Here is a 24,097-nt window from a genome sequence, read left to right as displayed (position 1 = left end):
GACTCAGGGGGGTCAGCGTCAGAAGAGTCCAGGAAGGAGGAAACCCCAGGGGGCAGAAGGACCCAGAGGAGGAAGGAACAGCGCAGGAGGTGGAGCCGGGCTAGGATCTTAAACTGGTGCGGAAGGGATAGTGACTCAGAGGGGACTTCGCCGATCTAGAGTCAAGATGTAGGGCTGCACGCTCTGGGGTTTAAAATGGAAACTAAACTTCAATAAAGACTTTTGTACATTACATCAACCGGGCGTTGGTCCTCTGTGAGCTGGGACCTAGAGGCAGCTCTGACAGTATAATATTAAATGGAATACACACACACACACACACACACACACACACACACACAGCATCTTCAGGCTTGAGGGCATAGGAACTAACTAACTTCGGCCCCCACAGTAAAATATTTGCAGGGGCTGGCCCCCACAAAGTTGATGGACATTTCCATTCCCATTGTGTGTGTGTGTGTGCACTGCGTCATGCGATCGATTATGCACAGATGTTACTCGTCCAGAGATGGAAAGCAGATAAAGTCCCTATCAGAGAAGAATGGCAGATCAAGTAGATGGATTCTGCCAAAATGGCTAAAATGACCCATAGAATCAGAAATCAGGAAGACCAAATTAATAATGAATGGGGAAAATTTATAACTTATCTTAAAGACCATTGTAAACAGTTAAAATTGTTAGTAGGATTGGAATATCACTTGTAGTTTAAAGGTGAATTTTGGATACAATGGAGAGATAAAAGATCTGGATTATTATAAAAGATGCAGGAGGAAATAAGTAACAGTAGGTTCCACAAAGGGGAGGAGGGAAGTCCAAGAGATTCCTTGGAATCTAGTTTTTATGTTGTATATGTGACTGTAAAATTTCAATCTGAAAAACCAAATAAATAAATTTCTTTTTTTTAAAAAAAAGATTATGCGGGGCATAAGTATACATGCACAATATTTTTATTCAAGTTGGCACCCCTGTTGGGGAGAAGCCCCTGTCTGAAATCCTGGAGAGCCCTGTAGACAACAATGAGCTATGTGGACCAATATCCTGACTCGGAACTTATTCTTTCCATTTCTTCGTTACCGCTGCTTCTTTTCCTATAACTTTCTCCCCAAAGGAGACAATAGAACGCGCGACTGCAGTCTCCTCGGGGCCAAGACCCATCCTTTTGCTTCTTCTGTTCTCCTGCAAAGCGCTCGAGAACAGCAGCATCGCTCAGGTAGGAGGAAAACTCTATCTTTCCGCTTAGAGAGCGCCAGTCCCCAAAGTAAGGGGAGGAGAGATCCTCTCCCCGCGAAACTCCCTCCCCCTCGGTGCAAAGCGACCTCTCCAACCCGCCCCTGGGGCTGTTGCCGGAGTGACCCGAGAGGAGGAGGAGTGGGGTGGGGAGGAGTTAATAACTTTCAGTTTAGGGCATTATGGGAAAGCAGGGCGAGCGGCTGGGAGTTCACCTGTGCCTGCGGGGGGGAGGGGGGAAGACCCGCACAGGGCACGGGGCTTGGAGCCACCCGGGGTGGGGAGCGCCTCTCTGGCAGCCATGGTGAGTACCCCCGAGGGGGAGCGCGGGGTTGGTTGGGCTGACACAGCTCCGAGGCTCCGGGGAGCCGGGAGGAGGAACTACCTGCTGGCGCCAGGTGAAGCAGCCTCCGCGCAGGAGAGAGGCAGGTCGGGCAAGGCTCGCCCTTGAAAAGCGCACAGAACATCTGCTGGGCTTTTCCTGCTCCTTTTTTTGCAAGGAAACGGCGACAGGACGCAAAGTTTGCAGGAGTTGATGGGTTGGGCGGTTGCCCAGGGGGCTTTTCTCTCTTTTATAGTTATAGTTAATCGACCCCCCCCCCCTTTCCGCGTTTTTTTCCTTGCTCGGGTATTGAACGTGCGCTCTCTCCCTTTCTGACATTGCAAGAGAGGAGAGGGCAGGAGTTGGGTGGCGCATATTTTCCTCCACCTGTTGCTGGTTCAGGGTCAAGGGGGCGGGGAGATAACAGCCAAGTGCTGCAGGAACTGGGACCACCGCACCCAGTTTCTGTGTTCAAACCCAGCCACACTCCCTTCCACTCAATTCGACGGAGGGATGTTGGGAACAAACTTTACCTGGTCAACACCAGGTAAAGGTAAAGGTACCCTTGAGCATTAGGTCCAGTCGTGACTGACTCGGGGGTTGTGCGCTCATCTCACTCTATAGGCCGAGGGAGCCGGCGTTTGTCCGCAGACAGCTTCTGGGTCATGTGGCCAGTATGACAAAGCCGCTTCTGGTGAACCAGAGCAGCACACGGAAACGCTGTTTACCTTCCCGCTGGAGCGGTACCTATTTATCTACTTGCACTTTGACATGCTTTCGAACTGCTAGGTTGGCAGGAGCAGGGACGGAGCAACGGGAGCTCACCCCATTACGGGGATTTGAATCGCCGACCTTCTGATTGGCAAGTACTAGGCTCTGTGGTTTAACCCACAGTGCCACCCATGTCCCTTAAATAAATCACTTGGAGCGCTGTCAACAATAGGGGAAAGAAACCTGGTTTAAACTTGCCCCATAGAACTAAAACAATCAAGTGCCAATCAAGTTGTGCAAGGGGTATATCAGGAGAGGGCTGCCAGCTTTTAACAGCTGTGTAATAGGCAGGTTTCCATCAGGGGCAGTCCCCCCTTCAGCTTTGAATGTACAGTGGTACCTCGGGTTAAGAACTTAATTCGTTCCAGAGGTCCGTTCTTAAACTGAAACTGTTCTTAACCTGAAGTACCATTTTAGCTAATGGGGTCTCCTGCTGCCGCTGCTCTGTTCTCATCCTGAAGCAAAGTTCTTAACCTGAGGTACTATTTCTGGGTTAGTGGAGTCTGTAACCTGAAGCATCTGTAACCTGAAGCGTATGTAACCCAAGGTACCACTGTACAGGGATGGTGAAAGCTGTACCTGACAGGTTTCTGTCTATCATGCAGGTATGAAGGGCAGGGGAATGCCACACCTATGTTAGAGAAAAAGTTAGCAAAGGGTTTCTCCCCCTCTTCAGCTAAGGTTTGGGTGGGTTATTTTATTCTCTTTGTACTTTGGGACACTGGAAACTGCTATATAAAGATACAGGAATTTATTGCAATAAAACTTCCCTGGTTGGGAATGGGATTAATTGGGAAGGTCTTATTTCACTATTTGGGTTTGAGAAATCATCACAGGTCAGAAAGGAACCTTCTTCTAGCTAGAAATGCCTCACAACCTCAAAGAGTTTTCTGACAGTGGTGCCATGTGCCTTGTCTCACTGGCTCGAGACATCTACACCTGTCTGATTTGCATGCACCTTAGTGTGCTGGCTCCTCATTCACTCTGAGCTTCTGCTTGTGGTATGCTGTGGCCTGCATTTAACCCGCAGAGGGGATCCTTCAAAGTTTGGACCTCTGTGGCGATCCTCTGATTCCAGATGCAACCCTAACTCCACTTACCTGGGTCTGACTTCTGAGCAGATGTGGTTTAGCTATCCGCTAAAACTAAAATCCATTTTGTCTGCGAAGGTTGGCGGGCAGAACTGGGCCAATGCATTAATACTGCTCAAGTAAAAGAGCTAATCTGTTGAGCAACGAATGAGGTGGCCAAGAGTTTAGGGTGCCTGACGACATTCCTGAGCTGAAATCAGGTTCCTCCTGGTTCCATTCTTAATGGGTGACCCCTTGGCCTATCTACTTCACTGGTATGTGTAGTACATTTCCTTTGGAGGCTTATTGTCAGGTGGATTTTGACCCTCGATTTGCATGTGGTTTCACTTGCCTCTCTCCCTCTCCCTTTTCATATTGACTTTGCTTTGTGTAGTTCAAACAGGCCCTTCAATTAATGGTAATGTGAGTAGTTTTATCTAAAATACCAAGTCAATGGGAGGCTGGGTGGAGCCAACTTATTTGCTTTTCTAAATCAGCAGCCTGGTGATGGCTTTCCAAGAGATTTAATCCATGCACTTCTCTTCAGTCGTAGAACACCTGCTGTGCGTATAGAAGGCCCCAGGTCCCATCTCCTGGTCTGACTGGGAATGCCCCCAGTCTGAAATCATGGAATGCTAACAGCCAGCCAGAATACGGCAGCTTCCTACTTTTTCCTCTCTCACGGTTAGGGAGACAAGGCAATCACTTTCCTCTGGCTGCGAAGCTGCCTGATAGCAAGCCAGATCATTTGTTCATCTAGCTCAGTGCTTCTCAAACTTGTTGCTGAACTACAACTCCCATCATCCCTGACCACTGGTCCTGCCAGCTGGGGATGATGGGAGTTGTAGTCCAACAACAGCTGGGAATACTCTATACCAGGGCTAGGCAAACTCGACACTCCAGATGTTTGGGGACTATAATTCCCATCATCTTTGACCACTGGTCCTGCTAGCTAGGGATCATGGGAGTTGTAGTCCCAAAACATCTGAAGGGCCGAGTTTGCCTAGGCCCTTCCAGATGTTGCTGGACTCCTTATCCCTGACCATCGACTCTGCTGTTGATGGGGCTGAGTGGAGAAGTGGTCCAACAAGTTCTTGAGGGCCACAGCTTCTCCATCCCTGGTGGGTACCGATTGGCAGCAGCTCTACAAGGCCTCAAGCAGCAGTTTCTCTCTACTTGGAGATGTCAGCAATTGAACTCAGGACCTTCTGTGTGTTTCACCACTGAACAATGGGCCCTCTCTGCTGTTACATGTAGGCCTGAAGTCCCAAAGTGGTGTCTCTCCCAGTTTTTGGCTTTTGTGTGGTTTGGTTGTGGGGACACTTGGCTGTTTGGTCCTTGTGGGGTTTTGTTTGGGGGGGGCATGTATAGGTATGTTTCTTGTTGCTTTTTCAAGTGTGTGTGGGACGGTCTAAGCATCATCCATTTGTTCTTCTGTGAAATGGGTATTTTTCTGGTGTCCATGACAGTTTCTTAGGTTTCCAGCTGTGCCCCATGGCCCAAAACTACCTATTTATCTACTTGCACTTTGTCGTGCTTTCGAACTGCTAGGTGGGCAGGAGCAGGGACCGAGCAACAGGAGCTCACCCCGTCGTGGGGATTTGAACCGCTGACCTTCTGATCGGCAAGTCCTAGGCTCTGTGGTTTAACCCACAGCCCACCCATGTCCCTAGGACCTGGGAGACCAGGGTTCAAATCCCCACTTATTATGAAGCTCACTGGGTGACCTTGGGCCAGTCACAGCCTCTCAGCCTTGCTTACCTCACAGAGCTGTTGTGGGAAATAACTGCAGAAGGGTGAGCCATGTGTGCCTCCTTGAGCTCATTAGGGGTGGGGCAAGGGGGTATAAATGCAATGCAATCAATCAGTGCCATAGAGAGGGCGTGGGGCCAGTGCTTTTTTTCTGGGGGGACGCAGGGGGACACGTACCCCTAAACATTTTGTGAATCTCTGTACTTTTGTCCATTTACTGTCATTATTTTCCCCGATTTGAACTATAAAATGGTGATTTTTCTTGAGTCAAAATGAGAGTACCCCTAAACACTTTTTTAAAGAAAAAAAGCACTGCATGGGGCTTTTGTCAAAAACGGCAGCCTTTGTGTTTTGCTGTTGTAAATGTGTACTCTCCTCCGAGAAGCACATATTTCTTGAGCGACTCCATACCTAAGCTAATATTTGAACCCAGGCCTTTCAGGTCCAGTTCAAACACGTGGATTTCTCATTTCATCTGCTTATCTCTGGGCAACGTAGCACAATGCTTTCAGGAAAGTGAACTTGTAAGAAAGTTTCCTAAGACTTTGCTGATCACTGGTTGTTGCATAAAACATCAAAACAAAACATTTTCAAAAAACCCCCACCCACTTGAAACTATTGATAACTCAGATTGAAAGCTTCCAAACAACTGTGTGAAACTTTACAAACATATAGAAGAAGAAAGGTGATCATGTTGGTCTGTAGGGAAGACTCACAAAGTCTATATACCTTCAGTATACCTGAAGGAGCGTCTCCACTCCCATTATTCAACCCAGACACTGAGGTCCAGCTCTGAGGGCCTTCTGGCGGTTCCCTCACTGTGAGAAGTGAAGTTACAGGGAACCAGGCAGAGGGCCTTCTCGGCAGTGGCGCCTACCCTGTGGAACGCCCTCCCATCAGATGTCAAAGAAATAAACAACTATCTGACATTTAGAAGACATCTGAAGGGTGCCCTGTTTAGGGGAGTTTTTAATGACTGATGTTTTAATGTATTTTTAATCTTTTGTTGGAAGCCGCCCAGAGTGTCTGAGGAAACCCAGCCAGATGGGTGGGGTGTAAATAATAAATTATTATTATTATTATTATTATTATTATTATTATTATTATTACTATATTAGGGCAACCAAAATGTCACCAAAATAGTGTGAAAGCTTTCAGGTTTTGGGTGGGTTTGTGTGTTTTTTAATAGAACTCTTGATCTGGCTAGATGTTGACAGAATGCAAAGGTTAGGAGTGAGAAAAAGGTGGTTGGTTTCAGTCAAGCTATCCATGTCTGCATCTGGGTAGGTTTTAAGAAGGAGTGACAAGATGGGAGTGACAGGGAGGGGAGAATGAAGCACTTTGCCAGCCTATGCTCAGCACTTCCCAAAGTGCCAGGCATGGGGCCTCCTGCGCTGTGGTTCCCATGCGCCTGGCAGCCAGCTGGCTGACAGATGCTTGGGAATCTCTCACAAGGGATTTTGACAGGTGGGTGGGGCAATCCCTCTCAGGTGACCTCATAACAATGCCAAGTGGTTGACAGGTGCGTTGTCCTGTCCTCCTGTCAAAGTTGGCATATGAGGTAGGTCAAAGAAAACTTCCCCACCCCTGATCTAGCCTGATGAAAAGTTCTGGCGAACCCCAAAGCTTGCAGGCTATTTTGTGACATCCTAATAAAGGTCTTATTAGGATGTCACAAAATAGCCTGCAAGCTTTGGGACGCAGGTGGCGCTGTGGGTAAAAGCCTCAGCGCCTAGGGCTTGCCGATCGAAAGGTCGGCGGTTCGAATCCCCGCGGCGGGGTGCGCTCCCGTTGCTCGGTCCCAGCGCCTGCCAACCTAGCAGTTCGAAAGCACCTCCAGGTGCAAGTAGATAAATAGGGACCGCTTACTAGCGGGAAGGTAAACGGCGTTTCCGTGTGCGGCTCTGGCTCGCCAGATACAGCTTTGTCATGCTGGCCACGTGACCCGGAAGTGTCTCCGGACAGCGCTGGCCCCTGGCCTCTTAAGTGAGATGGGCGCACAACCCCAGAGTCTGTCAAGACTGGCCCGTACGGGCAGGGGTACCTTTACCTTTTAATAAAGGTCTTGTTCTAATGTGGACGCTGAAATTTTACAGACACGTAAACTTTTATTAAATAAAAATAAATAAAAATGCGCATGTTGCCTTATATAGCATTGACTCTTTTTGGAAAGGCAAGCCTCAGGGGAGACTAAAGCAATCCCAGACATTTTCTGGAGAGATGTAGCAAGAGATTTACAGTCAATCCTCCCTTTACGTAACCCTCTGGTTACGTAAACTCCGGGATGCACGCACAGCAAACCCAGAAGTATTTTACCGGGTTTTGCCATGCGTGCATGCACAGAAGTGATAGACCCTCAGGTTGCGGCAACCTTGGGATCTGACCGGACCTCCGGAATGGACCCCATCTGCAACAAGAGGTACCACTGTATTTCCACTTGAGAGTGAGAACCATTGAACTTATTGGGAACTTGGTGCCAAGGAAGCATGCAGAGGATCAGGTTGTTGGTTAAGCAATGTTTATATCTTCACGGTTATAAGAACATCAGAAGAACCTTGCAGGATCAGACCAATGACCTATCTAGTCCAGCATCCTGTTCTCACAGTGGCTGACCTGTGGGAAGCTCACAAGCACTCCCGCATTGTCCCGTGACGAGAAATTCTGATATTCAGAGGCATGCTGCCTATGACAGTGCAAACAGAATATAGTTATTGTGGCCACAGATAGCCACAGGTATCCTTATTCTTTTGTCTATAGAGCCATCCCTGCATCATGTGGGAGCAATGTACATAGTTTAATTTTCTCCAAACTGTTCATAATGTATACATGTCATTCATAGTTGCCCTTACTCTCATTTTCCCCACCCCTAAATTAATATTCCTGCCCCCCCAAAAAAACTCCAAACCTTTCCTCACAAGCAGTTCCAGCCTCATGGTCATTTTGGTTGCCCATCTCTGGTTTTCCAGTGTTTCTCAAACTTGGATCCCCAGCTGTTGTTGGACTACAACTCCCATCATACCTGACCACTGGTCTTGCCAGCTATGGATTATGGAAGTTGTAGTCCACCAACACTGTGTAGAAGTGTCTTTTTGTATCAGGCTCCATCCTCAGTGGAGGACCTTAGTCAACCAAGGAGAGTCCACCACAGTCCACCAACACTGTGTAGAAGTGTCTTTTTGTATCAGGCTCCATCCTCAGTGGAGGACCTTAGTCAACCAAGGAGAGGAGAAAGATCAGGCCTCCTCCTCGTCCTGTTTGCTCACAGCACCAGGTAGTCAGTGGTACAGAACATGGAGATTTGTCTTAATATAAATTTCATTTAGGGAAAAGCTGGAGAAAACCCTTTTGGTCTGCCTGCTTGATAATTCACAGCTTTATATTAGGTAGTTGTTTGCTCTTTTACATACCAGCTGCTTGCCCTTTGATTATTCAAATAAATTTAGATTGACAAGAAGACATGGCCCTTTAGCTCCAGGGTACATGCAATCTCCGCAGGAGAGATTACAGAACGGGAACATACCATAATAGGGGGGGGAAGGTGTATGTGTGGCAGCAGGAGAGATGGAAGGACAACTTAACCCTGTTGAATAAAACAGTTCCTGCTAGGTAGTGCGATACAGCAATGGCAGTCTGTATATAATGTAGTTGCAATGATCTGATCCTCTGTTATCAGGAACAATTTATTATCTGAATTAACTGTGTCCTTGGATCAATACGGCTCTTTTATTTTAAAACCCCTCTAATATATCAAAGCATATGTTCATTTGCCTGTTGTTCTTGATTTTGCTTTGCTAACTTCTGTCTTCCTGTCGCTGCAGACGACATACAGTCCCCCCTCGTCCCTGGGCCCTGTGTGAGGTTTTGCTGCCAGCCAAATGGCTTCTTTGCTTTTCTCAAGGGTTTTGCAGCATTTAGTATGACCTTCCCTGGAAGGGAGCCACATGCCTTGCTATATCCCAGCTGTTGATTCCCCTTGCGTGTACCCAGTTTCCACGGGAATGTTGTGCTCTTCTCCATTGCTTGTCCTTCACTCTGTCATGGAAACATGATCTAATAAAAAAATTATTCTGTTACTGAGCCTGGGCCTTTTTGAGGAGGCCCGAGTTATGCACCAGATCAGCCAGTGAAGGTGGGTTGGGTAGGAGAGGAAGGTCAGACTTTGCAGGTAGGCAAGAGCTTTTTTAAAAAGCAAATATGATATATGTGAAGCGGTGGCAGGAATCCAAAGGGTTCCAGGTGCTCACCCAAAGTTGTGTCTCTGTTGGGAAATGAAGGCACAGTGGAGGCCTTTAAGAAATATGGCTTATTTTACATACATTTACACCTAGAGCCTTTCATGGAGGGGCTGCAGAACATTACACCCCAAAATTTGCCAGGTTCCAGGAGCATTTTGCACCTGGCTATCGGCCACTTGTTAACAAGTGAAAATACCCAGGAGCTAAAATGGTGCCTGATGCCTCTGCCCTCTGGAGGTGCATGCCTGGGTATCCTTGGATCTTAACTGTTTCCACACACTAACAACACATCCTATAGAACTCTATCTGTTATATTTTATCTGCGCAATCAGAATGAATTTCAGGAACCAGTTGTTTTGAAGGATTTATTTTGTACTCACTGTGTTTCTAGCGCTGGGTTTTAAATCCATGTTCGCAATGCTGCATATGTATCTTGCACTTTGATATAAAATACTATCTGATACGGGGACGCGGGTGGTGCTGTGGGTAAAAACTCAGTGCCTAGGACTTGCCGATCGCATGGTCGGCGGTTTGAATCCCCGCGGCAGGGTGCGCTCCCGTCGTTCGGTCCCAGCGCCTGCCAAGCTAGCAGTTCGAAAGCACCTCCGGGTGGAAGTAGATAAATAGGGACCGCTTACTAGCGGGAAGGTAAACGTTGTTTCCATGTGCTGCACTGGCTTGCCAGATGCAGCTTGTCACGCTGGCCACGTGACCCGGAAGTGTCTGCGGACAGCGCTGGCTCCTGGCCTCTAGAGTGAGATGAGCGCACAACCCTAGAGTCTGTCAAGACTGGCCCGAACGGGCAGGGGTACCTTTACCCTTTACCTTACTATCTGATACGTTGCTTCTCAATCTGGCTTCATGCTGATTGGGGTCCTTATAAGCTGTTCCAAATGCATCTCTAGCTAAGGTGTTAACAGTTGTGTGTAAGGTCAGACAATCCCCACTGTCAGCACTAACGAAAACTAATCAGACACTAGCGTAGTTGCACTGATTTGAGCAGCTGGGAAGGGGAAAACTGTGAAACACACTAAAAACGCACACATCTCCACTGTGCTCTAAGGCGCTGATGTGAGCACACTCCTGTAAATCAGGGTTCTTCAAAGCTGTGAGCCTGGCAAACCTATATCTCCCTGATATAGGTATGCCAGTTTTCTTTGCTTCTTCACTCCCTTCTTGCTATTTCCTTAACCCCCTGCTTTGGTGTATGTTGTCCTGATTTAAGCTTCATTCAGACATAAAGATCAATGATGTTGTTATTATAAGAACATGCTGTGGTGAGCTTCAGACTTTCCTGTCCCCCCCCCTTTTACATACAAGGGGGAGAAGAGCTGAGACTTCCACTTGCAGTTTGGATAAAAGCACAAAAACTACAAACAAATGCAGGACAGGAAACCGTGGTTTGCGCAAACTATGGACTTGGGCTAGATTGGTAAAGAAAAGGCTTTTATATGCATTATAACACCAGATGGCACAGTGGAGTTCTGTTTTGGCCAACACAAGTTCTCATACAAAGTTTAAAATGTGTTTAACTGAAATGCTTCTTTGCTGTGTCTAAGTAGGAAAGCCTGTGTTTAAGTAGGAAACCAGGAAACCACAGTTTGCTCCTGGAGTGATATTCTGGCTTGTTAACAACTGTTGCCTGTGAAAATTGAAGTTTCCTTTGTTTGGATATAATGGAAAACTGATGCTTTCGTTCTCTTCCCCTCCCAGGAGAGGCTCACTGTAGTGCATTCTCATTACAACACATGGCTTCCAAGCCCTCTTCAGGCATTAATACAGTTTCTTAAATTAATATGCAAGGGGGATTTTGAGGATAAGTGCACTGGTTCTTGCTGCCCTTGTCGCCGTTCCACTGACCTATTCAGGCCACCTCCTTCTTCTCTTGCCATGACTGCTGATCTTGACCCTATGCTCTAGGAGGGTTTCCATCGCTATTGACTCTTTCACTTCAACCTACAAAGTCAGAATGTTGGCGATCATTCTAAGGCTGGCCACTTCCCCCAGCAGATGGAATGCTTCTGAAAATCTTACGCTGCTGAATGTGGGGCTGGAAAAATATAAAAATAACTTGTCGCGTATTAGGGATAACAAAATTCTAGTCCTGCCTTTAGAGCTTGCTGATGTGCTGCTTGTACTAATAATGTGAAATTATCTGGAGAAAAAAATAGTGTTAACAGCAACAACAAAAACCTTGAATTTTTTTGCTGCTCTGGTGGCTTTACTATAAGTAGCTGCTGTGTGTCTCCCATGGCAACAAGTGTCTCTTATGCTCTCTTCCTCCTCTCACTACCCACCTTCCATATACACAGCATATTGCAAGCAGATAGTGTTACTTCTGTTTCAGAGACGCAAGGTGAAGTATCCCATGTAGCTGGATGAGCAATCTGACTGAGAGCCAGGAGCCCAAATTAATTTTGACGACTGTTACTTAATTAAGCCACTTGTATCTGCCTTTTAATTATGTCACTGTGATGCACGCTAGGAGAGGGAACAGGAAAGCACACTGTGTTCTCTTGTTCGCTGCTTTGAACCTTTCCTCTTGGACCACGCATCGATCGCCTCAGGCTGAGAAATATTGTCGAACGGACGAGATGTCACTGAACCCAAAGTGACTCAGTTCTTTAAATCAACGGAAACTTTTGCTCGGCGGCCCAGGAAGACTGTGGCCTAGAGCAGTGTTTTTCAACCTTTTTTAGGCAAAGGCACACTTGTTTCATGAAAAAAAATCACGAGGCACACCACCATTAGAAAATGTTAAAAAATTTAACTCTGTGCCTATATTGACTATATATAAAGTAATTCTCTTGAATAGGAATCAAATAAACACAAAGAAAGTATTTTATAATTACTTTATTATGAAATAGTAAGTAAACAGAAATATGAAAAATTATAAAATACTTTATTTTTAAATCTTTCGAATTTTTCCCACGGCACATCAGGCAACATCTCGCGGCACACTAGTGTGCCGCGGAACAGTGGTTGAAAAACACTGGCCTAGAGCACAATACAAACTGAAGACCGCCAAGAATTCTTGAGGCCTATGCTACTGGTGTCTTTGAATTCGGGACTGAGCAGATAGACAGGGATTTGTGGGTATCTGCAGTCGATCAGGAAGCAGGAAGTGGGCACACCCTCTTCAGATGGGCTTCCTGTTATATGTACCTACAGTAATTCTGTCTGTCTTTCTGATAAGCTGAGAAAATCTCAAGTCATGTGCTTTGTTCATCTTGGAGCAGATTGTGACCTTTGTCATCATTAGACTTGGCCCACTTGGTTATTTCCATAAACCACACCCACTTGTCTTGTCCCTGGTGTTGTATGTGATACAGAGTGGGAGACAGGTAAACCTACAGCCTTCACTTCAATATAAACCGCATGGAAACACATTTCAAAAGGTTTGTTGTCACCTGCCATCATAAGGACATTTGGTGATTGATGGGTGGCCCACAGAGCTTGTGGAGATAAGGATCCAGCCTGCCAGGTTGGAAGAGTTTCCCATCCTTGGAATAAGATCTACATTAGGGATGGGGAACCTATGATCCTCCAGTTGTTGTTGTTGGACAACAACTCCCGTCATTGCCATTGACCGTGTTGGCGAGCAAATGGAAGTTGCAGTCTGACAGAGGGCCACAGGTTCCCATTCCTGGTTAATGTCATGTAACAGCCAGTGTCTCCGCTTAGCCATGAAACCTATTGCATGACCTTGAGCCAGTCACAATCAACTTAACTCTAAAGTGTTTTGGTAAGTGGACAATCCCAATGTATAACACACAGACCTTTTTGCAAGCAGAAAAGGGATCAACAGATACAAAATCTTTGGTATTTTTTTGTACATAATTATGATGGGTCATGACTTGGGAAGACATGCAAGATATGTTGCTCTTGGAGAAGAAAGTGGCATCGTCCATAGGGCTAAATGTATATTAAATAAAATGCATTCAATGAAATCTCAAATCCTGCAACTTTAGGTGGCCCACCCCACTCTGACTGAGGTGTGTTCTGAACAATCCTGTTCAAAATCTGACGTCATCTTTTGATAATTGCAGTGTTTGCATTGGAGGTATTTGGGTTTACCCAGATAGGTGTGTTCAGCCGTCACAGGTATGCACTGTTTTTCTGTTCTTTTATAGTGGTGTTTGGTTACTGCAGGCATGAACCTGATAAATAAGGCCATTGCAGGATCTTCGCCTACAGTCTGTATAAAAAAAAAGCACAGTTGGTTACATGGGAAAACGATAAGCTGAAGATCTTTTGAAGGACTACTGACATGGCCCTGACTGGAAACAACCAAATGTAGCTGAACTTGCACAACACATGACAATTGCTTGTTTAAAAGTTCAGGAAGACAGCTAGTTGTGTTTGGTTAAAGTACGCAATCTCTGCTATGATTTAACATTACACCTGAACCAGCCCAGGGCAACCCTAGGTTCTCTTGATTATTCATCATTTCCTGAACTTTAAGTGTTTTCCTTGATAACAGGGCAGATATTTTCACTCAAATGCAGTTTCGTTAATGCAAGTTGTGTTGGTCTTTGTCTCAATATTACCCCAAATGGTTTTCTTTACTCTAGATGCAGTTTATACTGCTCTTCAGCCGGCAAGGGAAATTAAGACTCCAGAAATGGTTTATTACACTGCCTGAAAAAGAGAAGAAAAAGATCACCCGAGAAATTGTGCAGATTATTTTGTCTCGCAACCAGAAAATGAGCAGTTTTGTTGACTGGAAAGACCTCAAGCTTGTTTACAAAAGGTGTGAGTAGTTTTACAAGTCGGCTTTTTACACAAAGGATGTCGCTTCACATGGAAGCAGCACAAAGTAACAACAAAACAAAATCAATCTAGTTTGCGTTGGCGGAGTGAACTGACAAACAAGAGGAACACCATTCAAAATGTCTGTAGTACTTACCACTAGTAGGAAAGAAAAAGAAAGAAGGCAGCAGGCATGATCTCTTGAAGGAAGCCTGTGCCCAGTGAATTCCACTAATTCCTGTCATAAGAAACATGGCATGCTTGTTTATATCAAATGATTAAGGTTTTACACTGGGGTGGGGATATTTTTCAGCCCAGAAGCCACTGTCCATTCTGGGCAACCTTCTGGGGGGCTGCATGCCAATGGATGGGACCAGAGGCAGAAGTTGATAATGGAGCAATAAATGTAAATATGTTAGGCTAGTTTCTATGCAAACTCTCACACACCTCTGTCCTGCACCCAGGCAAGCAAAAGGCACAATCGGGATTTCAAGGACACATTCCAGCCATGCAGAAACACTTGAGGGTGCAAAGTAGGGCTGGGGAGGCGTGTGGTTTGGGAGAGAAGAGTCCCAAGGGCCAGAGAAAGAAGTCTGGAGGGCTGCATCCCAGTTATAGTTCTAATTTTGAGGAGCATTATTGAAGATAGTGGGGGTGGCAGATGCATCAAGGGAATGAAGTATTAAACAGGAAATTGAAGCTGGAGCCAACTAATTTGGCTAGAGGAGGTGCAGGATGACCCAGGGAGGGGGCATGATATGGAGAGAGTCCCAAGGGCCAGATTAAAAAAAACGCCACATTTTGCACCTGGGCCTCGGGTCCCCCCCCCCCCTGCTTTACATCACTTAATTGGAGCCAGCATTTGAGATGAGGAGTGAACATGGAGAGCACCTCCCTGAGATAATAAAATCTACTGATGTGCCTTTTAAATGAATGGACATCAAGAGTTGCCATTAAGTGCTGGACTCGCAATGATTTTCATGGGATGCCAGTGCATTGATCTTCCTCTGTATTGTTCCACTGGGTATTTCTGAATACTGAAGGCTGTCCCAGTTTTAAAGGAAAGTACAGAAATGTTCAAACTTTCTGAAGCTCCCTTTCTGAACATTGTGTGTGAAAGAACGTTTGGAAGATCATAGCTCGGCGAAACCTTGAAGGCGATATGATAAGACCATTGTTGCTTGTGGTTATAAAACAGATCAATCCCCTTCATATGTTAGGGCCAAATTAACAGGATTTGGTAAACACAGTTTTTTGCCCTGTGTTGCTTGTGTTTCCCTTTCTAATTCGGGGGTTGGGGTGGGATGAAGACTGAGGAAACTGTTGTTTATTCTCTGGTGTTTATTCTCCAGCAGTGGGATGGGGGGTGGTTGAATTTGTCAGGGTGATTTTGCAGAAAAAGACAAGTTAAACGCACTCCTAAATAGACCTGATCCATGAACACCCCTCCTCCATATGCTATTTTGAAAGGGAAAACCAGACCCACAAGGAAAAGGACATATTTAATATAATTTGGAGTTTGGTCCTCAGTATGGAGCACTACAAAAACGTATAAAAGTTTTGTGTCCATATTGTGTAATGCAGCAGGGTGGGCAATAGGCCCAGGGCCAAATCAGCTCTCTAGCCTCTCTGCCCTACCGTCAGGACTTGGCCCAGGCTGCATCCCTCACTCACCCTGCTGGGCACCTTCCTCTAGCTATTCTGCCTGCCTGGAATGTGTCCTTGAACCATGATCACTCTTGCTTGCAGAGTGGTGCAAGCAAGATAGAGAGTGGTGTTGTCCAGCCTTTCCTACTTTTGCCACACCCACCACTGACATGTGGCCCTCAGAAGGCCCACCCCATGAGGCAATGTGGCCCTTGAATTAATAAATGTTCCCCTTCCCTCCTATAACGGGATAGAAAATCCGTACGTCAGTGCTTGTAACAAGGGGGAAATGTTTTTCTGTGACACAGCCTTCAGTTCTTTCAACAGCTGTTGTCTGTATCCAGGCTTAAGGTCATAGAAAAGATGTGTGAGGAGCAGAGCTCCCCCCCCCCGCAAAAAAATGTTTAGGGGTACTCTCATTTCCCTACTCATATTGAAATACTGCCCCGCAATGAGGCCAAACTTTGATTCGCAAAATGTTTAGGGGTTTGCGTACCCCTGCATCCCCCCCCCCCAGGAAAAAAAAGCACTGGTGAGAACAGTCATGAGGCTGTGTGGGCAAGTTGCACCCCAGCATCTATACGCACAGTGACCACTACTCCCTTCCACCTGTGCCTTTGAGAAAAGGAGAAGATATAAAACCTGGCCTGTATGAAAGCGTAACAAAAAGGAACACAGTTATAATAGCATCAGATGCAGAGCTGTGAGAGATTTATGTGATAAAAAGCAAGCTTTTATTTCCGATTCCATTATCATTACTTCTGATTATTGCACCAAAAACTGCCCACGTTTGCATATCTGAAATGATGTTCATCCTGTCATTTTCATTAGTGCTGGCAAGGAAGTCAGATGGATTTATATGAAAGGCCTAATTAATTAAGGGCTATTCTTCTTGCTTTTGAGATAAATTGTCTCATTATGTGAAAAAGCAACCGGGGAAAAAAATATTTCAGGGTAACTGACCGTGTAAAGAGCGTGAATATTAATGCTGATAGGTCTCAATATATTTTCATACTTTTAAATTTCAGGTACGCTAGTTTATATTTCTGCTGTGCAGTTGAAGAGCAGGATAACGAACTCTTGACCCTAGAAGTTGTCCATCGTTATGTAGAGCTACTGGATAGATATTTTGGCAATGTAAGTTTACTAGGTTTCCCCCAGAAACACCTGGCTCCGCTTGTTTTCCTTGTCAGATATTTGTGGAGTGTTGTCTGTTGTTTCTTCTGTCCACAGAAATGACTCTAAATTCCCTGCAAGGTTTGTTTGTGTTTTGTTTTTAGAATAACAGGTTTGGGCCATTTTCTGTAAAGATACTCTGTTTCAACTGAAAAGAGTTATTTGGGGGGAAACTTTGCTATGAAAACAACCACCACAACCTCCGGAGGGCCACAGGTCCTCTTTGCCTTCCCTAAAAGATTACCGCATTTTTCGCCCTATAGGATGCACCGGCCCATAGGAAGCACGTGTCTCCCTGCCGTCAGCCTCCAAACCACGTCGGGAGACAGCGGGATGGTGCGCTGCGCCTCCCTGCTGTCCCCTGAGCCTGCGGGGCTGGCGGCAGGGAGAAGCACGCTTCTCCCCGCCGTAAGCCTCCAAACCACGTTGGGAGACAGCAGGATGGCGCGCTGCACCTCCCCGCTGTCCCCCGAGCTTGCGGGGCTGGCGGTGGGGCTCTCCTGAAGCCTGGAGAGTGAGAGGGGTCGGTGCGCACCGACCCCTCTCGCTCTCCAAGCTTCAGCGAAAGCCTGCATTCGCCCCATAAGACGCACACACATTTCCCCTTCATTTTTAGAGGGGAAAAAGTACGTCCTATAAGGCGAAAAATACGGTAATTCTGAAGCATAGGAAGCCCAGTGATTCTCAACCTGCTGTTTTTCTTTGACAGAGACAACCTGGTCACAGTTATCTGTGCTCTGGTAATCTCTAGAGCATTGACTACTGCAGGGCTTTTAATGTAGGGCTGCATTGGAGCTTTCTACAATTTCATTGTGCCTTTATATTGGAACTCACTTTTCCGTTTCATTGAGAAAGGTGGGAGAGAAATCCACACAATAATTTAATGCATAAATAGTGAGAGGCTCCTGTTAATTAGGAAGGATCTTTCATTCCACAGACCGCCTCTTTTGCAGTAATAAAATCCTCCAACAGCTGAGAAACGTCCCACTCCAGCTTTCTGGTACTGCAAAGCCACCTCCAGGTCTGTTTGCCCCTCCTCCCCCATTGCCTGATTATTTTCTTCTCTGGTCCTCCACGTACAAATAAAGCTAAGCCTTTATAAAAGTCAGAGCAGGAGGAGAGAGCAAAAACAGCGGGGAGCATAAATGGAGATAAATGGTCAACTGAGCAAAGTTCATGCTGTGACATCTGGGGCTGGGTGAAGCTGTTGTTAATTGGAAGACATGATTAGTGGAAATGCTAAAACAACTTGGAAATCGCCAAGAAAGACAAATGTGTCACAGAAAAAATGGTGAGCGCTAATAAATAGGACACTTTAAAAATAAAATCAGGTACACATGCACAACAAAAAGGGACGCGGGTGGCGCTGTGGGTAAAAGCCTCAGCGCCTAGGACTTGCCGATCAGAAGGTCGGTGGTTCGAATCCCTGCGGCGGGGTGCGCTCCCGTCGCTTGGTCCCAGTGCCTGCCAACCTAGCAGTTCGAAAGCACCCCCGGGTGCAAGTAGATAAATAGGGACCGCTTACTAGCAGGAAGGTAAACGGCGTTCCGTGTACTGCGCTGGCTCACCAGATGCAGCTTGTCATGCTGGCCACATGACCCGGAAGTGTCTGTGGACAGCGCTGGCTCCTGGCCTCTAGAGTGAGATGAGCGCACCACCCTAGAGTCTGTCAAGACTGGCCCGTACGGGCAGGGGTACCTTTACCTTTACCTTTTTACACATGCACAACAGTGAGTTTTGGAGTAAAAATTAATTCTGGCTTTTGTGCACAGGGTGCACTATGTTTAGTACATGGTGACTATGACACCCCACAACTGCTTTTGCATGGTATCGTCCATGCCTGTCTACAATAGTTTGGCTGTCTTGTCCTTAGCTTCTCCTCACCCAGTACTTAAAGAGCCTCTGTGGTGTAGTGGTTAAAATGCAATACCAGGACCTGGGAGACTAGGGTTCAAACCCCAACTCAGCTCATGAGATGATTTTGAGCCAGTCACTGTCTCTCAGCCCACAGGTATATGAGTTGGAAAGCGAGGGCAAACCATGTACAGTGGTACCTTGGTTGTTGAACAGCTTGGCTCCTGAACAAATCAGCCCCCAAGTGCTGCAACACCAGAAGTGAGTCTTCCAGTTTGCGAACATTTTTCCGAAGCCGAACATCCGACATGGGTTCTGCGGCTTCTGATTGAGTGCAGGAAGCCTCCTGCAGCCAATTGGAAGCCGAGCCTTGGTTTTCAAATGGTTCCGGGAGACGAAGAGAATCCTGGAATGGATTAAGTTCAACAACCAAGGTACCACTGGATGCCACTTTGAGTACTATGGAGGGGATGTGGGATAGAAATCACTTAGTGAGTGGCAGAGGAGTTTAAAAATCAGTTTGGGCCATCAATGGGGTAAACCGTTCTGGGAAATCTAACTGAATAAATGCACCAGGCATTTTTGGAACATTGCAATGCCTGAGGTGCCAGAGTATGATGAAGTCAGTTTAATATATAGGTATGACATTGTTTTCGTCTAACCCAGGGTTTCCCAAACCTGAGTCTTCAGCTGTTTTGGATTATAGTTCCCATCATCCCTGACCACTGGTCCTGCCAGCTAGGGATGATGGGCGTTGTAGTCCAACAACAGCTGGGGACCCATGTTTGGGAAACCCTGATTTAACCCTAGGACAAAACTGGTTGAAGAATAATGCAAGCATCATGGGATGCTGCCTCACCTTTGAAATATTATCATGTTGAAACCTCCTTAATGCTTTCAGTCCTGTGTCTCCATTGTTCTCTGCCTGCCACCAGGGTGCACACACAGAACAGGTTTTTGATGAGGCTGTGCACATAACCACATTCAATGCCATAATAAGTGTGCCTGAATATTTATCTCTGCAATCCTTACCAGGTGTGTGAACTGGATATTATATTCAATTTTGAAAAGGCGTACTTTATTCTTGATGAGTTTCTGATGGGAGGGGAAATTCAAGAGACTTCCAAAAAATCTGCAGTGAAAGCTATAGAAGATGCTGATATGTTACAAGAGGTAAGAAGAGGTAAGAGAGGTATGAGAGAAGCTAAATCCAGGTTTCTCTCACTCTCTTGTTATTTTATTTTTACTCTTGATGCCCAGTTTGGCTCAAGTTTTATTGCTTGGGCTGTAGGTCACAACCAAATGAAGTCTACAAATGCCAGGTGAATGGAACAAGGCAGACCACAAAAATGTACAAAGATACAAACAAACAAAACCCCCATTAAAATAAAATATCCTTAAAACAGCCTTTCCTAACCTGGTTCCTCCAGACGTTGTTGGACTCCCCCACTCCCATCTGTCCCAGCCAGTGTGACCAATGGTTAGGGATGATGCACAATGTAGTCTAACACCTGGAAGAAACTAGGTTGGTAAAAACCGATTTAAACAATCTTCACTGTAAATATTCATTCATACAGTGTAAACTTGAACCCCCCCCCCCCCCCGGTGCAGGTACAAATGACGCAAATCTTCCAATAATGTGCTTGATTTTATTTGCTAATAAATGTTCTGTTGTCTAAGTCAAAAGTCAAAGAGCATTAGGAGGTGTGTGTTTTACAGCCTATTTTATCCATGTTCACTGAGAAATCTCATGGAGTTCAGTGGACTTATTCTTAAGTAAATGTCCTTTGGTTTTCTGGTGTAAGTAGCAGCTTAACTCTTGCAAATTATAAATAGCAGACTGGTGGGCAAATAGATGACTGTTGCTGTGTGATTTCCCACTCACATTTGGCATTCTATAAACCCTGGCTCGAACTATTCAGAAGCTCTTTGTGTTGGTTGTTTTTCTTATAGAAAAAGTGACCATCAGTTACTCACACCGATTGCTGAATCCTTGATGGAATGTTCATTTCAGCCCTTTTAGTGTCTAAAAAGTGCTTGGCTATTTTTACTGATTTATTTTGCGCAGCAAAGCGGAAGCATAAATGGTCTGCCTGCTAGCTTCAAAACCAGCAGAGCTGTCTGCGGCAACCCCAGTTTTGGGCCAAAAACAGACCTTGCAGTAAATCCCCCTTTGAAAGAGAGTAGGGGAGGCATAGGCAAACTCGGCCCTCCAGATGTTTTGGGACTGCAATTCCCATCATCCCTGACCACCGGTCCTGTTAGCTAGGGAGTTGTAGCCCCAAAACATCCGGTGGGCCGAGTTTGCCTATGCCTGGAATAGGGCCTGTTATTCAAAAGCCTTGTGGGAGTGTTGCTCCCTCTTTGAAAGTCAAATATGGCGGACATGAACTGAAAGTGCCATGAATAAATTAATGCTAAGGGAGATGTTTTGGGCACCTTTGCTCTGGTCAAGCTGGTTATAGACAATAAGCCAGCGTTATTCATGTGCCATAGAGTGAATATCACTGGAATAAGCTAGCTGTGGTAATTGCAACTGCTGGCTGTGCAAAATAGGCAGAGAGAGCACAATCCAGAACATATTACAAATTCCTAAGGAACTGTTCACACACTAAAGTTCCTGCCCATCAGAGTGGCTGGCCTTCCTAGGCAATGCATTTTGTGTGGATGGAAGTAAAAAGGGATCTAAATGTGTAATCCTGGGACATAAAAACGTAAGAACCACCTGTGGGATCAGGCCAGTGGGCCATCTAGTCCAGTATTCGGTTTGCACAGTAGCCAGCCAGATGCCTGTGGAAGGCCTGCAAGCGAAACCTGAGTGCCACCACACTCACCCCTTCTGTGGTTTTCAGCAACTGGTATTCAGAAGCATACTGCCCCTGGCAGCAGTAGAGCATATCCATCTACCTTTGTAGCCACTGATAGCCCTTATCCACCATGAGTTTGTCTAATGCTTCTTAAAAAAGCCATCCAAGTTGGCGGTCATCACTTCCTCTAAAGGTAAAGGGACCCCTGACCATTAGGCCCAGTCGTGGCCGACTCTGGAGTTGTGGCGCTCATCTCGCTTTATTGGCCGAGGGAACCAGCGTACAGCTTCTGGGTCATGTGGCCAGCATGACTAAGCCGATTTTGGTGAACCAGAGCAGCACATGGAAACACCGTTTACCTTCCTGCTGGAGCGGTACCTATTTATCTACTTGCACTTTGACGTGCTTTTGAACTGCTAGGTTGGCAGGAGCAGGGACCGAGCAACGGGAGCTCACCCCGTGGCGGGGATTCGAACCGCTGACCTTCTGATCGGCAAGTCCCAGGCTCTGTGGTTTAACCCACAGTGCCACCCGTGTCCCTCATCACTTCCTCTAGTTGGGAGCAAATTCCATAGCATACGTATGACCTGGGTGAAGAAGTGCAGTCAAACCTTGGTTCCTGAAGGCCTCTGTTACCGTACCGTACGTTTCAGCTCCCAAACGCCGAAAACCCAGAAGTAACTGTTCTGGTTTTCGAATGATTTTTGGAAGCTGAATGGCTTCTGGGGAGTTTTCTTCGTTTTTCTTGATTGACTTTGACGACCGCCCTTTGATCCTCGGTTGTCAAACGTTTCGGAAGTTGAATCGTCTTCCGGAATGGATTACGTTCGACAACCAAGGTTTGACTGTACTTTCTGCTGGCAGTCATATTCATTGGACCTCCATGAGTTCTGGTGTTATGAGACAGGGATGGGGAAAACCATGGATACTTTTATACAAAAGTCCCAAATTGTGTAGGCTTTCCTTAGGTTGGTTGCTGCATCTGTTTGATCATTTTGGTTGGGCAAATGCCCGTCTCTTGGACTGGGATATCTTTGAACCCTCAGCCAACATGATACCAGGAGTTGGTGGGAACTGTATCCATGACTCTATGGATAGTGTGTCACATTTATCCCTGAGGGCATGTATCCAAAGAAACTCAGGATGACTCATGGGGGAAATGTCTTCTGTGCGAGTCAGCCCTGAGTGGTGGGAATCAATGTAAATGTAGCACATAGGACATTAAAATGGGTCTCAGACACACTTCAGGGCAGGGGTCAGCAAACTTACCGCGCCTTGGGCTGGTGTCTCCAGTGCCGATCATGTGGAGGGCGGGGGAGTGCGTGCCCATACCCGTGCGCATATGCTATTTCCGGCGCACTTCCGGGTCAGAGAAGCACTGGAAATAGCTTGTGTGCACGGGCCTCCTCTGACCCAGATGTGCACCGGAAATAATGCTTGCGCATGCACAAATAATGCACAAATAATGACCCGGAAGTGGGAAGCCGCGCAGCACCGCGCCGCTAAGCGGGCGGCAGCAGTGGGGGTTGCTTCGGGCTGGATAAATGGGTCCCTTGGGTCTTATCTGGCCTGCGGGCCTTAGTTTGGGGACCCCTGCTTTAGGGTTTTAGGATTTATTTATATATAACTCCTCCAAAATAGATAGATATCTCACACATGCATGGAGTTTTGGATGTTTTTTATTATATAGGAAAAAATGACTTAGGACTTTAGTACAAGCAGCTGGAAAAAAATGGAACTAGGTTAGACTATTGTAAATGGATCGAGCAACACTTAACTGGGCCAAATACACCTCTCTGTGATTTTTGAACCCTTGGCTTGATGAACAGCCCACCTGGCTAGGAAACTAAGCTGGAGAGGGGAATTAGTCTACTTATACAAGTATTCATACAAATTCTGTTAATGATCTCCAATTAGCTTCGCAAATTAGCTGCAGTGCTCTAGATGTTCATCATTTACAAAGCACCTCTTGGTACTGAACCAATTTTCTTGCTGTCACATTATCGTCTATGCGTAATTTTAATAACTGAGTTAATAGCTTAATTGTTCTTTGTTGCAGACAATGGAAGAATATATGAGCAAGCCTGCCTTCTAACTAGAACCTACATAAACAGAAAATGAGGCTGCATACCAATGGTATATGCAAAAATCTGCCTGCTCCTGGATTTTATTTAACAATGAACCCCTCCCACCTCAAACCCTCCTGAAGGGGCTGTCTATGCAATAGTCAAGATGAAGGTCAGCCATGATAGCACAAACATGTATTCTATTTCATATGAGCATGATAGTAAACTTTCTTGGCTGTCCTGATTGAATGTTTGTTTTTACGGCAATTTTTAGCTACCTGCCTTTCACTTCCAAGGAACAGATACTAGAACACTTGAAGGATATATTTATATGACTTTGGGTCAGTTTTTGACCAATTCAGTGTAATTTTGTAAAATAATAATAACAATGAACCAACCAAAAACATTTATTTTGAAT

General features: G+C 46.0%; 1 protein-coding gene across 1 annotated transcript; it reads left to right on the top strand.

Annotated features, from left to right (window-relative positions):
• The first annotated feature begins 1,408 nt into the window (after positions 1–1,408).
• Positions 1,409–24,085, top strand: AP1S3 (adaptor related protein complex 1 subunit sigma 3). The gene is made up of 5 exons (XM_083742189.1): positions 1,409–1,531; positions 13,952–14,130; positions 16,805–16,913; positions 19,842–19,979; positions 23,673–24,085. The coding sequence occupies exons 1-5, from the start codon at positions 1,529–1,531 to the stop codon at positions 23,706–23,708; spliced, it is 465 nt and encodes a 154-aa protein (XP_083598315.1). The 5' UTR covers positions 1,409–1,528; the 3' UTR covers positions 23,709–24,085.
• Positions 24,086–24,097: the final 12 nt, after the last annotated feature.

This window comes from Podarcis gaigeae (assembly GCF_964106915.1).
Source record: "Podarcis gaigeae genome assembly, chromosome: 5".
NCBI lineage: Eukaryota > Metazoa > Chordata > Lepidosauria > Squamata > Lacertidae > Podarcis > Podarcis gaigeae.
This window is presented reverse-complemented; position numbering and strand designations above follow the sequence as displayed.

Excerpts from the sequence above, each read along its gene's own strand:
- AP1S3 (XM_083742189.1), top strand. Across the intron at positions 14,131-16,804 it reads CTCAAGCTTGTTTACAAAAG|GTACGCTAGTTTATATTTCT; the intron begins GTGTGAGTAGTT and ends TTTAAATTTCAG. Across the intron at positions 19,980-23,672 it reads ATGCTGATATGTTACAAGAG|ACAATGGAAGAATATATGAG; the intron begins GTAAGAAGAGGT and ends TCTTTGTTGCAG.